General features: G+C 35.6%; 2 protein-coding genes across 2 annotated transcripts in view; one reads left to right on the forward strand and one right to left on the reverse strand.

Annotated features, from left to right (window-relative positions):
- Nucleotides 1–22,973, forward strand: part of nudC (nuclear distribution C, dynein complex regulator) — a 38,598-nt gene that overhangs the window by 3,526 nt on the left and 12,099 nt on the right. The window lies entirely within an intron of this gene.
- On the reverse strand, nucleotides 719–21,456 carry LOC114363375 (uncharacterized). Its single transcript, XM_028319064.1, has 4 exons — nucleotides 21,210–21,456; nucleotides 2,959–3,090; nucleotides 1,850–2,246; nucleotides 719–1,500 (listed from the first exon to the last, which is right to left on the reverse strand). The coding sequence occupies exons 1-4, from the start codon at nucleotides 21,225–21,227 to the stop codon at nucleotides 1,460–1,462; spliced, it is 588 nt and encodes a 195-aa protein (XP_028174865.1). The 5' UTR covers nucleotides 21,228–21,456; the 3' UTR covers nucleotides 719–1,459.

Raw genomic sequence — 22,973 nt, forward strand, 5'->3', positions numbered from 1 at the left:
TATCCCCTCAGAACACAGCGTTCATAAATTCGCCACAGAAATAGAGCCCAAAAGTGATAATTATGTAATAATTCAGCGTGTCTAATGTGTTTTGAAAAAAATAATTAGGAATAAAATAGATAAAAAAATATATTTTCATAATTTTATAAAAAAAAAGTTTTTTATTTTGATTTATTATAAAGCCAGAAATTTTCGTTTTATTTCATTTTGTGTTTAAAATATGTATAAAACATCTATTCAATGTCCGATTAGTGTAAGTTTTTGGTTCCCACAATAACTTTCCAAGATTTTTCTAGAAGACCATTGTGGAGACTATTAGTTGCCAATGAAAAAATCTTTGTTTTTTGTTATGATTGATTTAAGATGTTTCTTTACGCTAGATAGACGTTCTTTTAAAACAATAGTATAGTTTAGTGAGTCCATTAATACACTGTAAATCACAAATTAAATTGATTTTAAATATTTACTTAAAATTTTTCAATTTCCGTTTGGGGATTTTTTTACCCCAGGGTGTTCTAAGTGTAACCAAAAATAAGGATGTTACTTAAGGGTTAATATGATTATATTTGATTTTACTTCTGATTTACCATAATGCGTCTTTAGATTTACGCACATTAATATCTGACTGCATCGAGAAGTCTGAGTTACATCTCCAGATGTGATGGATAAGAGGATATCATAAATTGGGATCTTATAAATATTACAAGGAAATAAAAACTGAGAGGGTATAATTTTATTTATGATTGATATCAATTTATCACAGTTCTTCCGTAGCATTTCAAAAGTATCACTCTACTTTATAATAACTTATCTCTAGCTACATGTCTAATGGAGTTAAATTAAAAGATGCAAATTTTCATAATTCTACGAAAGTTTACATCTTTCTTCTGCCATTCAAGGAATATAGGTGCATTTATTGCTCCCTTGTGGGCCTTGATAAAGTACATTCTTATTCATTTAATATTTAAAAATACTAATTAGGAAACAAGCGATCAATCAATATATCGGCCTTTAATTTATGGATAGGCCATAACCAAATAAATGTCTTAAAAACATCGCCCTCTTTTTTACAGTCGGACAAAAACAAGCAACAATGTAATTTATTACAAAAAGTAACATGTAAAACTCCAATAACAACATAAAAAAAAATGTTTTAAAAAGATAGTAGAAAATAAATACAATCGCTTAAACATTTTACTTGATATGCTACATAATTACTCAGAAAATAGACATCTGGGAATGTTTATGTTATTGCACTAATTTTGTTATTCTATTTATCTATGTTTATCCTTAAACTACAAATTTTCTATGCCATGAACTAAGCCTATGTATTTATTACAAACAGTTATGTATGTATAAAATAAATTAAAATTACTTTGTTTACATAATTCTAGTTTATACTATTTAAAAATAAATATAAATCATTTAACTAATACTTTTCGCGCGGCTTCGTTGCTGCTTAGGAATATTTATACATTCCCGTCTCCTTGCGCATTCGCACTGAAAAAAAGAATAAATTATTAATTTTTTTTTCGTCACACTTTAATTAATTTCTTGAGATATTTTTCCTCATGGCAACTAACGCAATCCGTCACGCTCAACATGTTCAGTGAAGTTGCCCAATGGCGCGCAATATTGCCAAAATGTCAGTTGGTACAGATTGTTTTGAACATGTTCTATGGCCTCAGGTAGGACTCAAGCCGACATTTCGCCTGCTCTAACCATAGAATATTAGTTACCCTTTCGACAGAAATTTTGTTGCAAATGGTGAAAATTGATCAATTTTTTTGAATATTTTAGTTGTCTGTCAGACAGGTTTTTTTTACAAAAACTTTTATAAAATACTTACTCTCGACAAAACATATAGCCGCTAAGATGCAGGCCGAAAATAAGATAGTCATCGATATGACGAGTACGGTGACTTGATGGGAATGATCGCAGCAGCATGATTTCGGCTCTTTGCCTTGTCGTTGCTTCGTGAATCCGTTCACCACCGTGAAGTGGGTGGAGCTAGCCACTGAGACAGCATCCTGGCCAGTCGCGGAGCCTCGTTTCACACCATTCCAAAAAGCGTCAGCAGAATCCCGAGTCTCTTCGGGTATCGCGACCACAGCTTCGGAAATACCAGTCTTCCGACCGTAGCTGCCTAACTTGGAATGGTAACCGTATTCCTCTTGTGCCGAATTTCTGCCATGCATGCGCGCTAAATGCGCCGCGTTCAGCAAAAACGAGCCCGAGGATACGCTCTGCAAATAGAAAGACCACCCATATTAATATTTCGTCATATCCCTGTATGTTATTATTTCGAGCAAGCATTCCGCCGTACATGGCGTGGAAATATAGTTTAATGGAATCGCTTCAAGAATCATGTCCCAGTGTTCTCATAACGCTCACGCGTACGCGCCGTATTTGTGCACGTTACGTCACACTTGACCAAGTTAAACAAGAACGTCGGGTCTTGGGTCATACACTTTTAGAAAAGGTCATGAGTACGTTTTGTACGTTTAATTAGAAGTAGAAATAGATCACACGCATTGATGTGAGGTGATTAATAGAGCACCTAAGTCGTGTCTTCAGTAATGTATTGGCAGCGTTATTTCAAAGTCAAATCTGTGTTGGAATGTTGATTCATCACAAGAACGTTAAAAGATGTGGATCCTGGATCGGACACGTCAATATTAATTGGTTTCTTGACCACGTCCATTATCATCATCACCACGCTCCGAAACAAAAAGTTGATGACAAAAAAGTTCCTGTGAATGATCTCAAAGTCGACAAAAGCGTGAAAAAGCTTTGGGCGGACGTTTTTGTTAGAGTAATAATAATAAGTAATTGCTGTGATTAGTGGTTTAGAGGAATTTGATCTTGTACAGATTACAAATCACAAATTCTTTTGTGGCTACAGTTCATGTATGTAGATGATGTTTTATTAAAAAAGGTAATTTGTGAAGTTCATACATGCGTGCTATGGTTGCTAGAAGATCCTTGGCTGGATGCAGACCCTCCTCGAGACCGGGAATCACTAATGCTGCCACTAGTGGTGCTGCCGGATAGTGATGGCCGCGGTATATGCCACTCGTGTGATGAGATCTGGAAAAGAATAGTCAGAATCAGAAATATGGAAAAATTTTCAGGCTTTTAAGCTTTTAATTAAAGGCTTTAATACATTTTCTGGAGTAGGTATACATTTGTTTGTATCTAGTCATGTTATTTATTTATTACCTACACGGAACTTCTTTTGCGGACCACAAAAGCAATCAATTTTGGGTACCTACATTGAGCGATGAGCCTAGTGGTGAATGTACAAAAGCCAATTTGATTTTACCTCATTTCATGATATTTCTTTGTTTCCATCATAACTTTTGTAGACGGTTAAAACTAGTACTAAACCATAATGATGAAGTTGTAAAATAATTTGACTTATTAAATTATAGCCTGGGGTACTGTACTGCTAACTTACTTAATTCGAAATAAATTGTATGTTACATTGCAATAGCAATTTGCGCTGTTATACACAATTCATTAGTTTTCCTCAATATGATCAATATGCGCTATTTTGTTGCCACCTTCGGTCACTTCATTAAGTAGTCAGTCGGTACCTGGTCCAAGTCCTTGTTAGTTACATTATCTACATAGTATTATGTATGTGACTTTGTCTAAAGGACGTTTGCTAAATTCCTTTGGATTTCCTTCTTCAACCACTCTTTGTCCGGTAAAATGTTGTTTTTTGTTTACTTAATTAAGTAGTTGGAGGTTACCTTGGTAGGATTACCACCAGTAGCTTAAACTAATAAATACACAATGTCATGCCTAAAATCCAGACCATTAAATTTTGCTAACTAGTTTAGCAACAAACAAGCGCACGTTCCATTTTACTTTGAAAACATGACATTTGGAAAAACTCATCTTTTGTATGCAGTCTTGCAAAATTAGTTCACGCTTATTTACAATCGTAAAGGTTTTGTTTATTTTCTTAACACACCGACTTAAAATCCCACTTATGCGTTGCGCTGTGTTGTGCAACACGCACACACGTTTATAATCCTAAAGATGGTGTAGCTGTGTGGGTGTTGCGGGTTACCGAATGCGCGCGGAACTCATTGCAAATATCTTCCTTGTCGCATCAGCGCGCGTTATTACCGCCATCTCGATATCATGTCGGTTTTGATTTCATCGGATTTACGTAATTCAGGTTATAATGCAACATTTCGCTAATGTCATCTGATTCACATACCTAGTTCAGTTGCATTTCCTATTCTCCGTGTATTTCGAAACGCGAGACATCGTGTCGTGTCGTTTCCTTTCATTTGTTTATAAATAAAGTTCGCAATACATACAAAAAACCTGACTACATTCTTTTGTAGAATGATATAAATAAGTATATTATTTAGGTTATTCATGAATAGTATTTGTATTTTTGAGACTTTTAATGCTGATAATTGCCGACTCTACCTACCACGCGAACTTTGCCCCACCGCGCCTCCGAGGTCGCCTAATAGCCTTTTATGTCATTAATAATATCTGATAGGGCACTTTGTATATTTTATTGAAAATTAGAAATACAATGTTACTAATGCCTACAAGAGCGAGAACAATATAGTGTTGCCTCTCTCCAGAATAAATTACAACAGTCACTTGAATCCTTGAAAGTCTGACTCATCAATTTCGCAATACTGTCCGAAAGGATATGGTTTGCACATTATTCAATATCGCTTCTGTTGTACTAAGCCTTTTCAGATCAAATAATTAATAATAGTTTAATATTAATTTGTTTTTAGTTATATTGGAAACCAAATGCGTTATTATTATGCAGTTTATTATGACTTCTGCTGTGTCTTTTAATCCCAACTATAATATTATATATGCGAAAGTAACTCTGTCTGTCTGTCTGTCTGTCTGTCTGTTACGCTTTCCCGCTTAAACCTCGCAACCGATTTTGATGAAATTTGGCATAGAGATAGTTTGAGTCCCGGGAAAGAACATAGGATAGTTTTTATCCCGGTTTTTGAAACAGGGACGCGCGCGATAAAGTTTTTCTGTGACAGACAAAATTCCACGCGGGCGAAGCCGCGGGCGGAAAGCTAGTGTTGTATAAATTGCGAAATGAAATTAGAAACAATAAACATGATTACATAATTGAATAATTAAGTTAATAATGTTCTCTTGCAATTGGTTTTGCAAATGTTACGGACAGAAAATTGCAGTTTCCACTTACAATAAAATAATTTTAATTGTTACGGTTTTCAGTAAAATATGGGCATTATTTTAACGACACTACACTATTTTAAATTATTTAACGACTGTCAGACAAACTATCTTTTGTTTAGAAAATTGAGTAATTAAGTCGCTAAAATTATATACTTTTTACCCGCTAGCGTCATCAGTATCCGGCTCTAGACATTCAATCATTTTCAAATCATCTTCTTCATTAATTTTTATCATCATCAAACCAAAGTTGGCAGTAAAGTATAATTATTTAGAACAGGATAAAGTCTTGAAGATTATTACAGTTGATGTCACGGATATTTTGTAATTTTCCGTTTCTTTTGGGTGTATTGGTGGGTTTCTGTTTGAATTTCGTCATTTGTACTTTCCCATATTTTATTTATTTTTAATATGTAGGTAACTAGGACTAACAAGAAATTGGTTTCTTCATTCAAATTAGATATTTTTAGTTAGTCCCATAAATGATTAAATAAAAAAATAGCGACCAGAAAAGTTTAAACTTTACTTCTAAAATAGCTTTATTTCTAATCTAGAGTCAAGATTAATGAGAGGTTTTAGAGCTCAATTAATATTTTTGATCCGTTTACTTTATTTGTCCTTACAACAATAAAGAAAAACTACATAGAATAATGACTGTAAAAAAGTATAAATAAATACAATTAGTGAAAGTATTATTTTTAATCGTAATTTATATTTTGTGCCCGTTAAACGGGCCTGAAGTTTGTTTCATCAATTAAATTTTTAGGTCAAGTTTTGTTCGGAGTCCGATTGATTTTGTCAGATACGGTTTCAAGGTCCGTGTTCTCTTTATTTGCGGTCTCGTTTCGTCGGCCTCTGATGCAATAAATCTTGGTTTGCTCTCGGCTCCATGGTCCTCTTTGTTGCTTTGATAACATGATGGATAGGCATCTTGGGCAGTGGTAGCATAATGCATTTCTTTTATAGTAATTGCAAGGCCGCACGGTTAACTTCTTAATTTGAGGCCTTATGCGAGTTTAAGTTCAGTAATACATAGACAACTTGCGGTCAAGGCATTATAATGTACAAACGCTGTTTGTGGCTTTTCGTAATGTGCGTTCTCGTAAATCAAGCTTTTGTTTTTGTATTTAAATCTTCGTTGTAAGCTAAGACAATATTTTCTGTCTGAGATAAAGTGGGACGCTTTCTTATTCGATTCATCTTTATTTGTTTTGATTGAATATTCCGACGAGTGTCGAACATAATTAACTTTTTATTCTGCGGAACTCCATTTTTTATTTGCACACGAGCATGTCAGAAAGTCGGGTATCGAAATAAGAGGTCGAAAATTAGATCGTATCTCCGTCGAAATACACGATGTATTGATCAGCGCACAGTCGAAACCAGCGGTGGGCGCTCATTGCAAAATTATTTCGCTAAATGATCGGAACCGGTTCCCTGCCTTGCAAATATCTTGACAACATGCAAAATGCAAGCACTTTCGCTGTCTCTGAGAACTTGCGATAGGATTGTGTCCAATGTAAGCCGTTACAACGAAATTAGATCAAAGATAAAGTAGTGAGAGAGCGGCTTTAGAATACAGTAGACTCTTCTTTGCACGAATCTTCGTGAGCTTCTTTGTTTTAATGTGATGATGGGTGATCAGATGCATCAGAAAGCCAACATTTTGGAGTATTGCTTTTATTATATTACTTAGTGATTATTTTAAAACTAATAATACACAAGGCGCGTGCCTTCCATTATGTAGTAGCCTTGTATGTAATTAGGGAAATAGGAATTCTATCTTTTACAGTATAATGCTTTTGTAATCTGACATTAAAAATAGGAGTGAGAGAGTCAGTGAAGAATGGATTTTGTGACAAGGCCGAAAAAAGGTAAAGAGGCTTAGATTCCTCAGATGTTCATAACAATTTCGATATGTTGGCTTTGCTATAATTTCTAAAACAATACAAATAGGGCAATCAATATTTTCAAAGGTAGACCAAATATGTTAGTTAAAATAAACATAGTTTTTCATTGTTTACAAAGTAGAAGCGTAAAGTTTTGTAACTAACAAAGTCGCGGCCATTAGTAATATTAGTGAAAACAGCTTGAGTCAACAAAAACGTATTTAAAAACAATTCAATGAACAAACTACGAGGTTGTGTGTTCCTTTGTCTTGAGTCTGAACACTATGAATGCGCTATGAACAAAAAGTTCATGGGAAATCGGATAATCAAATAAAGTTTTACCTTACCACTGGTTTAGCAACAGCTAGGAGTTTCAAAGAGTTTGCTAATATAAAACAAATTGAGTTTAATTCGTTTTCAACTCCGTGATAAAATTGTTACAATAAAATTGTGGTCTTTTCATTATAATAGTTACAAGCTGTTGAAAGATATCATTCAGCAATTTTATATTGAATTTTATTTTAATTTTAATTTTCCACACCCTTTAAAATAACGCTTATCATGAAAACATTGTTTCCTATATTGACTCTACTAGGATTCGAACTAGACCATACAGGTCTTCCAATGGCATTTCATATCGTGGCTCTGGAGAGTGAAATTGGTAAATACGGTTGATCGCATTGCAGTAGTTGGTCAAATGGTCATATTATCCTACTTCCTTCCTACTAATATTATAAATGCGAAAGTTTGGAAGTCGGAATGTCATGATGATGTCTGGATGTTTGTTACTCTTTCACGCAAAAACTACTGAACGGATTTTGTTGAAACTTTACAGTATTTTATAACCCAGATTAACATATAGGCTATAATTTATGACGATATGTGACAAATAAGTTTCAATAAATAAATAAGACGTGTCTAAAAAGCGCCATCTATCGTCGTTGGTTAAAATGTACAGCGCTGGACAAACTACTGTTTTTGACGTTCGTAAATAATAATATTCATGCGGCGGAAGTCGTGAAACGCCATCTATCAACATGATATCTTACGGGGGTAAAACGAGGTCCACGCGTACGAAGTCGCGGGCGGCCGCTAGTATGTATTAAATACTAAGGTGTATTCAGGGTTATTAGCAGCACTTGTGGGAATTGGTTCAATTTCGAGGTAGGCAGTTGACTTGCATGCATATCATTTCAGTTTGTTGGTTAAAATGTTGCCAGGCGTCTGTATGCACTTCACGCCCTTACCGATGAATATGCAGCTATGCTTACCGTTATGGTATGTCTAACGGGTTAAAGATACAAAATAACTGCTTCAACTGTTTAAAAGTTTTAGCGAATAGGTTACTTAGTTTATTAAATATGAACAAGGAAATAATTAGAATGTACTTTACTCTAATCCTAAGTTTCCAATGTTTTATTGGTATCTCTACCAAAGTAGGAAAGGAATACCACGAGCCTTGAACTTGTAGAGAAGGGAATGTGGTTTCAAGATCCTGTAGTGATTCCATTATTCATGATATCGCTCTGATATTTCTCGGTACTGTCAATGTTAGTACCTAATCAGTCACCTTTATGTTTAAGCAGTACCAGTACACGTCCCTTGAACTACAACTACAGTCTCATTTACATTTCACGATTGTACATTAACAATGTGATATTGAATTTACAATTTAAGAGTTATTCTTCAATATTGGATAAAAATGCAAAAATAGTAAATTCTTTTCTAACAGGGGCATTTAACAACTACTCCTTAAAATTCTCAAAATCGCGTTGGAGAGTTAAGCCTCCATACCGATGGAACGGTTAATTATTTTTTAATTTTTCTTTCCTCATGAAAACGATTATACTAAAGTTAAAGCTTACTGAATGAAGCTTTTGACACCCAAGCCCAAATATTGAAATGCAACTCCTTCGACCATTGCTTGAATTTGAAGTTGAGTGGTCAAGGGATCCAGTGCACACAAACCATGCGCTTGCGCACGTGCTAAGTAGCGGATGTGTATCCACATTATACACTGTATAATTGCTATCAACACGTGTAGTGACACTGGGCCTTATAAAATGTATACTTAAGGTGTCCTATGGACCGATTTACCCAGAACCTAGACACCGGGTGTCCACTGGACCCTGCGCTTACGCACGTGCTTACTAGCGGATCTGTGCCCACATGATTCAACGTTTAATTGTTATCAACACGTGTTCTAAGCACGTTTAAGTTCCCCGTGAGATACACTTAGTATCATTCAAATTTGTCTCTATACAATGCAAGTGCAGCATGGCTAGTTAAATCTAACGGCAAACTCAGAACCGTGTCGCTCTGTTCGTGCGCTCAGTGCATGCAAGGAATGTTACTGGGCTTTATTGCCAATGAAAAATAATTAAGATAATGAATATTAAACATGAAACTTCTCTATGATTAAATTTTTATTCTTTAGAAAATGTTTTGGTTACTAAAAGATTTCAATTAGGAGCAATAGAAGGAAAAAAGAAGGCACCAGTCTATGTACTCGAAGCATCTTTTCTAGTTTTATGATGGTGTGAATAAACTTATTAACATCATAATATGATGACTGCACACCTGGTGATTGATACTGTACTGTCCATGTGGTAGAGCACGTGATTGTATGTACCTNAATGTATGTACTTTATTCATGACTATTAATGCACGTTAGACACAGGTTTAGTGACGTCTCTTGTATGTACATTTATATTTAATTAGTATCTCTAGAAATTAATAAGTAATCCTAAATTGACAACGCTTAACATAAAGAAATAAACAAAAGGCCATGCATAACAATGTCCATATTTTTCACTTCTTGACGCATTATTTGACAGACACTGCGTCATAATAATTTCATGATAATTTAATCATTATGAATTTTTAGATACAAGCCAATAATTAGAAATTTATGGGCAGGTATAATTTGTATACTTAAAAGCTATTAACTCAATTTAAGCTTCAAAATTGCCTGTCTATGACCTCACTGAGTAGCAAAAAATTCACAAAATTATTCGGACTGTCTCACCATGGCATGTAATTTATTGAAAAATGCGGACGCTTTTATGCACGAAATAATAAGTGCTTTGTACAGTTCTGTTACGTCAACGTTCATTATTCTCGGAGATAAATGAACTGTGACCAACTGGGTTGATCCAGTTAGCGCCATGGGTAAAACAGGTGCATAGTTGTGAAACATGTTCGGTTCAACGAGACGTTCTAGTTATGCAAGAGCTGTAATCTCTTCGAATCAACAGTCGATGCATGCGCCGCGTGTCTATAACGGTTCATTGAAATTACGGAACTCATTAGAGCACACTTGCATGCCTCCAAATCATAATATGACACTATGTAGCTCAACTCTTTTGTCACATAGTCCTTACCCAACACACTGGCCTCAGACACTGCAAAAACGTTGCACAACGATTGCAGCTATAGTTCTTGTGTGGCTAATTAATTGTTAAAATAATCCGATTTCCCTTTCATAGAACGACGACCCATTGTTGATGCTTCATTGAAAGATGTAACGCTTCAAATCTTCAGCTTTGCAAATACGTCACGCCTCCGCCCAGCTTTCATAACCTTAAACAATGCCTGCTACATTTACTATGATAATCGGTTAACGACGAGCCAGACTGTTCTCCTTTAGAAGAGAAAGCGTTCCTTCCTCAGGCACTGTTCTTCTTAGAATACTTTCGGATGTGCAAATGTCACAATGGATAACGGCATATTCGATTTGAATACTTTTCATTTCACACCTCTGGTTATCCGATAAGCTTTTAAAATCGAAACGGATTACGATTTTACTAATCAGCTTAACATTTTACTAAATTCTCTCATGAATCCAATTGACCTGATCGTCGGTCTATTTGATAGCATAGCCGGTTAGCCGGTCATCATTTTTATTTATGTAANTTATAGGAAAAGAGAGAACAGTCAACTCTTTTATCACATTCACATTCGAAAACAAATCGTATTACCTGCTCTTTTTCAAAGTTTATCATTTCGATAAATCAACCTACAAAGACTTATACGAGAGTCTCAGATCTCTTAGAAACGAGCTCATCGTTAACCTCGACGCGCAGAACACCCCAGAAATTGCAATAACAGAATTCAAGAATCCATTTGATACTCACCAATTTACCAAAATCTATAACATGCTCCTTTACCTGTTTCATAATACTGGTATTAACATCCACATATACAAAGACAAAATAGCTTACCCATCACTTTCGGAAATTCCTAAAATCCTCAAAGAAAACCATGATGTTCCAATTGCCGGACATCTTGGCATGAACCGTATGCTTAACCGAATCAAAGAAAACTTTTATTGGAAAAACATGCGTAGCGACATCGAATCATATGTAAAAAAGTGCCCTCTGTGCCAGGCCAATAAGGCTCTCAGACAAACAAACCGTGCCCCAATGCAAATCACTAGCACATCCACCGAACCAGGTCAACGAATATCCCTAGATATTGTTGGGCCGTTACCCGAAGCTGGACCTGCAAAATTAAAATACATTCTGACTATTCAAGACGATCTCACTAAATTCTCCTCCGCATATCCCATTCGCAGCACTACGGCCGAAGAAACGAGCGAGTGCCTTCTTCACTACATATCAATATTCGGAATCCCCAAAACAATTCTAACAGATCAAGGGACCAACTTTACATCGGACCTGTTTAAAAAGACTTGCGAATTTCTCAAAATAAAAAACCTTTGGGCCTCGCCATACCATCCGCAAACCCAGGGTGCCCTGGAACGGAGTCATTCAACCCTCAAAGAATACCTTAGATCGTTTACTAACGAGGAGCAGACAAACTGGCCCCGTTATACCTATACAGCCATGCTTACTTATAATACAACTGTTCATTCAACAACTCACTTCACACCTTACGAACTGATGTTCGGAAAGAAACCAGTAATTCCGAATTCTATCTACGAAGAATCGTCGGGAGCCACATACCCTGAATATGTTCGGATGCTCCAAAATAGACTGAAGTACTCACGAGAGAAAGCTTTAGATTACATAAGGCAATCCAAAGAGTCCTCCAAATCCCATTATGACACTCGTACTCGTCCAAGGTCATACAAAATTGGCGACTACGTTTATGTTAAAAACCACTTGAGAATGCGTAAAGCTCTTTCGCCCCTCTGGAAGGGACCCTATAAAGTAGTAAAAATAAATGGTAACAACACACTTACCTTACTCATCAACCGACGCCACGTCACTCATCACTTCGATCAGGTGAAGTTGGCCGACGTCGAAGTAAACCTGTAAATAAATATAATATATTATATTATGTCTTAGAATTAACNTAACATTTTACTAAATTCTCTCATGAATCCAATTGACCTGATCGTCGGTCTATTTGATAGCATAGCCGGTTAGCCGGTCATCATTTTTATTTATGTAACTAGGCTGACTGACTGTCTCGTTAAAATACAACCGGACAATACTCATTGTTGGAACTGCATCAGTCAGTGAAACGGTTTCGTACCTAAAATCAGAACAATTGTTCATATGAAATACGCTAAGTCCGTACAGTAAGATCGGCTTGATGGTTTTGAGCGTCCAATTATCATATTTTATACGCGGTTGCATGAGGACGCCGCAACGTAACTCATTGTTCACGCTGGTCACAAACTGCTTATGGACGTCCTTGAACTCAATTGGCTGTATTTATGAAGCTAACGGGAATCGTGTCAATGCAAATTGCTATGGAAGCTGTTTGACTACTGACTGATAATGAACGCGTTCTTATTATAATTCCAATAATCAATGTTCTAAAAATAAACCTTTCAATTAGCACCTTCAAATCACTTGAGATAATTTTATGTTAAAAAAAACTATGTATATTAAATAGATAAGCAAATACCTGCATAATTATCTATAAGATTATTGCCTGTAACCACGATTAACATAGCCACTGGTTCTGACTTTGAAATCCACTAGTACACTTATGATTCTCTAGTTAAATCCGCATATTTGTAAGTACGTATTTGTAAACTTTCCGGATGCAAATAAATAATATTTTAATTAATGGTTGTTCCATCTAAAATAAATTTGATCATCCTGCATCTTACGAATCGATTATGATTTAATAGCCCTTACTTATAGTGGGATGGGTTGTTGTAACCGTAGAAAAAGTGGCCATGAAAATTCATCCTAGCCGGATTTTTCTGTATCCACGTCGTGATGACATCATTGTCTGACGTCTGCAATTTGCTGTTATAACATTACTACGTGGGCTATCACGCTTCGTGAACAAATTATTTTTTGTCTAATGTACAAAAGAGGTCTACCACTACAACCTGCTGTATGATTAATGAACTGATATTCTTTGTTGGTGATTCATTAAATGTCTATGTATATGGATATTTTGCTGAATTTGCATATCTATAGCTTCGTGTCCTCGCTTTCTTCTTTTGTTATACAATATTGTGCATTGTACAAATTGTGACCTTCGGATGCTACGTCCGTCAATCAAGTCACTTTGTAGCTGTATATGGTTCGGGTCGCATAATCATATTAGATTACAATCATGGTAATTATTCATCCACAAGTTTTGTATGTTTATTTATTAGTTAGTACACACGAGGAATTTGTAATTTGTCGCTAGTGTTGCGTGTGTTGTCGGTAGTCAGTCGTGCACATTTTCGTTTGCGGACTTCTCACAATAGTAGAGACATTACCTTGACTGGTTAGAAGCTTTGTAAACTGTAGTCAACCATTTCCTGGCTATCACGTTAGATTGAATTGAAATGACACATTAGTTCGACGTTGTTTTTGTTTACAAAAATCAGGACACCAAAGTTTTGAATAATTCTCACATTATTATTATGTTACATAACGAATTTAGTTCTAGAGGTCACTGCCAGACTGATAATGTTAGTAAGGCTGCTGACGAATAAAATTTTGCATGAGTAAGATGTAGTCCAAGTTCAGGCTACAACCTATAACCACCTACAACGGTGAACCGCTACATGATATATCACATTAAAAAGAAATGTGTGTCCTTGATGCGATGGGAATTCCGGTTATATTATGATGACTTTCGCGATATTCTGACACAGTTTCAAAAATACTTTTAAATATTCCGAATTTTAAACTTTCCCACTTTAAAATGTTCGGAAATTTTTTCATGCATGTAAAGAAGTAAACCGAACGTCCTTTACCTATGTCGTATGAACATCTTTCAACGGCGCGAAAAATTGTGTTTACCATTTATTTCGTAACACAAAACTTGTTCGATTACGTTGTAGTCACTGAATTTTAAATACTTAGCCAAAAATAATAATGTTCTCCTTACGTATTAGTAATTTACGTTTATTTTTTAATGTTTTTCATATTTGTATCTTTTCATGAGTGTCAGACACATCTTTTGTATGACACATAAGTCTTGTAGCATTGGTAGTATGTAATTCAATGAGGGTTTTTTGCAGAACGTAATGTCTTGTTCAATTAGGTACAATTACATCATGGCTCTACTTTTGTTCCACAGTTCCGTTTGGGAAAACCTTATGTTGACAAGCTTTCAACTCCAGGATCTTCTCAGTTATTACCTTTTTGTCCCTGCCATATTTTACACACATTACTTTGTATTTGTATAATAAATGAAGGATAAAAAGTAATTAACGATTTGTTCGAAACACAAGATTAACATAAATGTATACCGCTGATGATAAATAATTATTGTTGTGATAAATTATACTCTGTCGTAATCATAAAGATGATTAGGTTTTTTTATTCTGTACAAAGTATGCATTTTGATTTGTTGTTTGATTAATAACTTCGCAATAGCATTCTACTTGAGCGAATCTGATTTTAATGTTACAGATAGCTATTATAAATATGACATGACCATCTTTCAGAGTGGCCGTAGATGGAAGAATCGCATTAGTTTACGAAATATGTGAAAACGTAATTTGAATGCAAGGACAAAAACCGATACATACTATTGTGGCGCACGGAGTGACCTACTCATACTATAATTGCTTATTATGACATGTAGCCCAGTAGCGATTTGAGAAACATCGACGGTATATGTGTGACATAACCTACCTTGTGGTAAAATATTATTAGATAAGAAATAAAGCAAAGAAAATCAAAATTAATAAAATTAGGACCCCAAAGAGAGTTTTTTGACCTGTACCTTATCATACGTAAAAGGCAAATAACAAAACCTGTAACCGCGAACAAAGAGTAGGCATGGCATAATTAATTAGTACAAGAATCTTAATACAGATCTGGAGTTCATTGATACCTATCTTATTTTTTAGAATTACATAACACTCGTGTGACATTTTAGCTCACCAAATAGGAATTTACTGGTGTTGTGCAAACATCGGCCGTGAACTGAGAATAACAACAAGTTTTTTTCTCATATTCTTCTTTGTGACATTTGAAACTGAGGACGAACTAACACAATTTATTTTAATAATTTGTTTCAAATAATAAGAATACTATTAATATTTAATACGCGAAGATGTTATGCAATAGAAAATCGCGTAATAATCTTTTTATTATGCATCTACATTTAATGAAGATTATTCTTAGAACAGAACAGAACAATGGTTTTTGTGTCATAATGCCGATTTATCTATCTAAGGTGACATAACTGAACATAGTAACTTGAAGCACCTCTCTCACTTCGAAGATTTGTAGAACATGTATAAGTAATGCGTGCACGTTTCCGCATGTTAACCTTTCACCACTGAGGCTTGAGGTTATCTTATCTCCCGGGGTCGTGGATGTAAGATTTTTCATGAACAGTTAGGTAACTGTTGTGATGAGAAAAATGGGGTTAAAAATGATGATTTTAAAGCAAATGACATAGATATACTAAGAAACCACCTTGCGTTGTTTTTGGTTGAACGAATGCAGCGCGGTCAGACCGGCTGGATGCGCGCTAAGTCCGGGTGTTGTGAAATGTGAAGGCCGCGCGTCGAGGGCAACTTTAGTTGTCAGTCCCTGTGCCATTTAGCTCCGTACCTAATAGCAGCTACTCGCCCTGGTCGCTCCGCTGCACTTGCTTTCGAAATTGATCTTTTGTCCGACAGAAACTGGACTTGATAAAGTGCAAAACGAAAACAAACTGTACCTGCTTGTACGGCTGCAAAGCAATACCATCCACAGATCGAACCAATTTTTGAACTCGTCCGTTAAACAGGTTTCTTCTTCCGATCCACTGAAGGCTAAATTTAACTTGGGTTTTAACTTCTTGTGGGTTGGGATTGGGAATGAGGTTTTTACCCTCAAACAGGGCAAGGAACCTTACATTACCTATACCTTGAGGTTCCTGAACGCATCCGTTAAAAGTTTTTATATCAAGCCTCAACTCTACAAGTCTGCCAATCAAGGTATTAAGAAATAAAATGACAATCGCTTCACTTTTCTGAAAGCTTTATAACCAGGTGAAGTGGATATCTCGTATCACTTTATGATTGAGCAATATTTACATTAAGTACAGTGCTCGTTCACACTAGCTTTTAAAGTATTTTTTGCTAACAACCCTTCCGTATGTTTAACCTTCTAACATTAAGCTTTGCAAGATGACATCTCAATTCACGAGTTACGCGGTAGTCATAGTGTAAACAAACCGAATGCTTTAAATAACATACAAGTGTTACGTACATATTTAGATTCAATTTGTATAAAATTTGATGATGGAGTCGGTTTAAAAACAGACACTTGCGTTTTTGTCCACTTATGTTCTAGCGGAAGCTAAAAGTTTCGTTACGAAAGCATTGACCGTTGCATATATGAAAAAAAAAATTTTTTTTCTCAGTTTTATATTCTTAGTTTCTTTTTATATCTATTTATAGTTAGATTATCAATTATAATTTATTTATTTTAATGTATGTAAGTATGTATGTATATGGTCTGTGGTTCCTTTCTTTTAACAAATAGTCGTCCGTAATAATATTTGTTATGAGTTAAAGAAAAGTCGATAGCTGACTACGAAGTAGATACTTACTCCTTATCTTGTCTAAGGTCACCTACCATATAAATAGAAAGAAAGAAAGAAAGAAAGAAAATAATGTTATTTTGACAACCACATATTTAGGCAATAAAACATTACATAAAAAAAAATATTACTAAGTTGCCAAAAAAGGTCACCCACTCAGTAATATCTTGACAGTGTGACTGCAAAGACACTGATTTTCAGTGGGTGCCTTTTTGCAGCGCTATTTATCAAAAACAAAAAAAGAGTAAAAAAAATAATAATAAAAATCATAAATTAAGCATTCAATACATTGATCAATTATAAAAAATTTAAAATTAAATAATAACAAGATGCATAACTAATTAAATTAAAACAATAAGTAACAATATTATAGCCTGACATAAGTAACAATAAATAAACACCGCACAGTGTTTTATTTTGGCTTAGAAGCGGACATCCCTGTTTTATTAATTCAATCGTTAGATATTACTATTATGTATACAATTGATGAAGGAACTAGTAGTTCTATTTGTTTAGTTTCGAAGAAATATTCGATTTTGTGATTTTATAAAAAAACAGTTTTAGAAGCATATTTTCTAAAAAAAATACATTAAGTCAGAATCCCAACTAATATTATAAATGCGAAAGTAACTCTGTCTGTCTGTCTGTCTGTCTGTCTGTTACGCTTTCCCGCTTAAACCTCGCAACCGATTTTGATGAAATTTGGCATAGAGATAGTTTGAGTCCCGGGAAAGAACATAGGATAGTTTTTATCCCGGTTTTTGAAACAGGGACGCGCGCGATAAAGTTTTTCAGTGACAGACAAAAATCCACGCGGGCGAAGCCGCGGGCGGAAAGCTAGTTTTGTAAATAAATTTACCTATCACTATAACGTCTTATGCAAAAATAAATGGTTATTGCTGCAGTAATTTAGGAATTATTTAATAATTTATGATTTTCAGAAAACATTTTTTATTTTATAGAGTTGGCCCTGTGGCGGCTTATTGGAAATCCTATCGTTTTCGAAACATCGATATACAGGGTGACTTTTGTATCAGTATCCAAATTTTAATATAATAATCTATGAAGCGAAAGACAAAACACGTATTTTTTATTTTTGTATCGTCCAGTACAAAAATGTCAAAATAAAGCACCCAGAAACAGTCTGAAAAAACACTTACACCGTGGTCACGACTCACTCGCTTACGCACGCACACACGTACGCGCCTGCCCGCGCCGCATTTCATTCATTGCGATACGATTTATAAGTTGTCGATTTTCCCTTCATACTTTCACGGGCTTAGGACCGTCAAAATGCAAATTAACGACGATTTCAAAGNTTTATTATTTAAAAAAAGTGTAGTTTTTTTTTATTATTTAAATCACTACAGTTAATTATTATTCCTAAATATTACAATTTTTCATTAAAGAAGAATAACAGTGCTGTTGGAACAATAAACCTTAATTGCGACGATGATCGACCGAGCGTGTATAGAAATACGCTTAAGCAAACAGGCGCGTGGCGGCCCGGACTGATTTGCAACTTGAAGTTGTCGCGCGCTGTAGGTAATTATCTCGGCCGGCATAGGCGAGTGACGGAGGCCTGGTAATACTTACTACTACTAAACCACAGACCATATACATACATACTTACTAAGTATGTATGTATATGGTCTGTGGTTCCTTTCTTTTAACAAATCGTCGTCCGTAATAATATTTGTTATGAGTTAAAAAAAAGTCGATAGCTGACTACGAAGTAGATACTTACTCCTTATCTTGTCTAAGGTGGTCACCTACCATATAAATAAACACCGGCATCTTGTGCAGTTGATATAAGTGCTATTTTACTATAAACGTATTTTTTTATTTATGCTGGTGGTTGCTGGTGCTTCGAGACGATGTGCTTAAATTCGTTGGGAATTTCGATGCATCTAAGCTGCATGAATATGAATTTCAGCCAGGCGTTGAAGTGGTGTCAAATTGGTAATAGTGAGGTTGTTGGTTCGAATTTGAACATAGGCCTCCACCGGCTTCTGTCCCTAGCCACTTGCGTCCAGTTACACACCCGCGGCAGGGAAACCGCCGCCTAATCGGTGGACAGACGATATCTGGCAGCAGGCTGGAGTAAACTGGATGCAAGTGGTCAGTGAGGAATATTAGTTAGAATTATATTGTCTTACACCTGTATTCACAAACAATGCTTGCTTAAGTGAAGCAGCAAATCGAACGCAAAGCGTTAAATAGAGCTATGTGATTGGTTCGTGTGTGGTGTGACCCTGTGCATCCACGCGCCCTGTGAGTACCTCATAGTAATGTTTGTGAATACGGGCGTTATTGTCCTGTTAGAAGAGGGATTCCTACTATAAAACGTAACCCGAAGATTACCTATATTCTAGTATTGGTGGGCCTATTAATAATAAAAGAGTCACGTGCACGTGATGAAAATTAATATCCGTGTAGCCAGACAACGCATTCTTTTTCGTCTTTTGTGATATTATTCTATTATGTATTATGTTTTAAAGTTCAACACGGATGAGCTACTTAAAAACTGATTAATTTAGATAATTTATTCTAAAATATACAATTTATANTTCTAAGGCAAAATAAAAGACTGTGCACCGGCATCTTGTGCAGTTGAGATAAGTGCTATTTTACAATAAACGCATTTTTTTATTTATGCTGGTGGTTGCTGGTGCGTCGAGGTTAAATTCGTTGGGAGTTTCGATGCATCTAAGCTGCATGGATATGAAATTCAGCCAGGCGTTGAAGTGGTGTCAAATTGGTAATAGTGAGGTTGTTGGTTCGAATTTGAACATAGGCCTCCACCGGATTCTGTCCCTAGGCACTTGCGTCCAGTTACATCACTTACAACACCCGCGGCAGGGAAGCCGCCTAAACGGTGGACAGACGATATCTGGCAGCAGGCTGGAGTAAACTGGATGCAAGTGGTCAGTGAGGAATATTAGTTAAAATGATATTGTCTTACACCTGTATTCACAAACAATGCTTGCTTAAGTGAAGCAGCAAATCGAACGCAAAGCGTTAAATAGAGCTATTTGATTGGTTCGTGTGTGGTGTGACCCTGTGCATCCACGCGCCCTGTGAGACCTCATAGTAATGTTTGTGAATACGGGCGTTATTGTCCTGTTAGAAGAGGGATTCCTACTCTAAAACGTAACCCGAAGATTGCCTATATTCTAGTATTGGTGGGCCTATTAATAATAAAAGAGTCACGTGCACGTGATGAAAATTAATATCCGTGTAGCCAGACAACGCATTCTTTTTCGTCTTTTGTGATATTATTCTATTATGTATTATGTTTTAAAGTTCAACACGGATGAGCTACTTAAAAATTTATTAATTTAGATAATTTATTCTAAAATATACAATTTATACAGAAAAATTGTGGGACCTGTTCTACTAATACACGAGATGATTCGATCTAATCAAACCACTGACGCCAAAATAGTTTCAAGTATTTTTGTTTTGAAACGACATTCCTTAGTAGACGTTGTTATTTACGATGTTACCCCAAATGCAGGGAAAAATAACTCAATTAATAGAATATTTGAATTTCAAATGTTTTTGTTGTTGTAGTTTAACCGAAACAAGATCATTTTGTTTTGGCGGCAAAAATACAATAAGTATGTTTTAATATTTATGATTTGTGTGGGTAGATAACTAGTTAATAATATTATTTTCAACATAATGAGTTTGTAAAAAGACCGCATCCTTCTTCTGGTATAGTCGGGTATAAAAAGGTTCTAAATCTAAAACAATAAATTGTCTTGACAGCAAATCATACTGAAACTGAAGCGCATAGCATTGCATTGGCATAGTATGTCTAGGTATATTAAAATATTGCTCCAATAAACAATAATAGACATTCAGTACAATCTTTTCGTTTATAAATTAGGCACAAAAATATTGTATTGTTTGTTATACCGGCAAGGTTTCGATTAGAAAGTGTAATTAGACACTACAATTCACAATGGTTCCTCGAAACTTTTGGAATATTTATTTAAACGCGGTATTCCTGTTCATATTAATTAGCAAACACAATAAACGTCTGAAAAAAGTCATGTTTCATTCATGAACTGTATTTTTCTTAATTGCCAATAACAATAATAATTACTTGGAAGTGTAATGAGCGGCATCACTCACCGTGCTTTTGGTATCCATTGTTTATTCTGCTACCACCTCCACGGTTATTGTTGTCTGATAAGTTGCTCACTGTTACGTCACAACACTGCATTCACTCGGTCCACATGTCTGGTAGTCCCTCCGTCAGCTGTGTTCGAGTTTGCCTCTCTCGCCCTCTCCGTGGACGGCGTCGACGACGCGCCTGATCCAAGCGGCAAAGCGACTAGAGTCGTACTGAGAGTGTTGCAACAATCGCCAAGGTTTATATATGAGGTTGCACGCTGCCGTTTTCATACAAAGTTCTCTATGTTTTTATATGAAAAAAAGTACAAAATATTGAATTAAATCATCGCATCAGCTGTTAACCTGGTAAACAGCACAAAAATTCATAATAATTGGTATTAAAGTTTCCTCGGAAGACGACCGTTGCTACAAAGTAAATGCCAAGATAATGTTACATAAAATAAAACTTAAAAATATTAAAAAGTGGTTTCCAATAAAAAAATCGACAAAGTTCGAATTACACGCGTCTAGAGTTCCGTAAATTCATCAATTCTTTTTATTTTGTAAGTAAAATAGATTAGACTTTTGACTTTATTTTAACTAGGTAATTCAGTTTCTGATTTCAGTAACTTCAGGAAGAGACAGATATTTTTCAGTTCCTAAAATTGTTAAAAATATTAATTCTTCCACACGCTTTGTTTAGAAAAAAAAGTTTTTGTTGGCTGTGGTCAATGACTCTTTGATTTGGGTTTTGCTTGAAACGGAATCCAACAAATAACATTTTGGTTTTATTATGTCAGAATTAACAGCATGTAGCTCGAAATTTTTGTTTTTGATTTTATCTTATTTGTTTTCTCCTGGTCCGGCCCTTACCGGCTACCTAATCAAACATCTAAGGTCGTCGTCCGAGATATAGCATTTTATTCCTACAATTTACATAAAGAGAACTAAAAATGGCGTACCTATGTCCTTTCGTCTGGGCCACTCGACTGCAATGAGGTGGTCAATGATTGTCTACAGCCTACAGGAAAACTATAAGAAGGCAATACAGAAGCTTTGTCACGTTATGCACGGGTTTCATGACTCGGCTCCCGTTTGGTTGCGCAAGCGGCGAGGACAGACTGTCCGCACTTGGAATCACATTACGGGACTCCTTGCCTTGTAGGATTTAAGGTGACCCGAACCGGACGCAAAATGAGTCATTATAAAATACCTAATACGATTTTGATCAGTTTAAATCCTAATGTGCGGGACTTTTCGGCAGCAGTTGCTAACCGATTTAAAATGACGACTATCCTTAATATTCTATACAAATATTAATATTAAAGAGTTTGTTTGGTTCAACATGTTAATCTCACGAGGAAATACTGATCAGATTTGAAAAATTCTTATTGTGTTGGATGGCCCGTTGATCGAGGAAGGAAAGGCTTTACCATCACGTTACGACCAATAAGAGCAGAGTATCAATGAAAAATTTCGCGAAGCGGGAAAAATTATACAAAACAATTTTCACGAATACGAAGATGCAGAAAAAAGCTGGTAAGGTGATGTTGTCATACGGTGCGTTAATCATTCTAAAATATTGTGAGATTGTCGCCGAGATTCATTATCATCATTACTTACTTACCTACTCAATGCAATAAGGCGTTTATTAAATTTAATTGGGGAACATACGCAGTTAACAATAAGAGCTGATTCTATAAAGCTTTAGGTGGTCTCCTTTACTAGAAACTCAGTAAAACATTTGCCTCGGGTGGTATTTGAACCCACGAACTCGCTTGC

This window comes from Ostrinia furnacalis, unplaced genomic scaffold, assembly GCF_004193835.3.
Source record: "Ostrinia furnacalis isolate ACB-3 unplaced genomic scaffold, ASM419383v2 OfSCF7086, whole genome shotgun sequence".
Taxonomy (NCBI): Eukaryota; Metazoa; Arthropoda; class Insecta; order Lepidoptera; family Crambidae; genus Ostrinia; species Ostrinia furnacalis.

What these genes read in the sequence shown, in the direction of transcription:
- LOC114363375 (XM_028319064.1), bottom strand. An exon ending in CTAGCAACCATAGCACGCAT is followed by an intron (nt 2,247 to 2,958) that starts GTATGAACTTCA and finishes TTCTATTTGCAG; the next exon opens with AGCGTATCCTCGGGCTCGTT. An exon ending in GGCTATATGTTTTGTCGAGA is followed by an intron (nt 1,501 to 1,849) that starts GTAAGTATTTTA and finishes TCTTTTTTTCAG; the next exon opens with TGCGAATGCGCAAGGAGACG.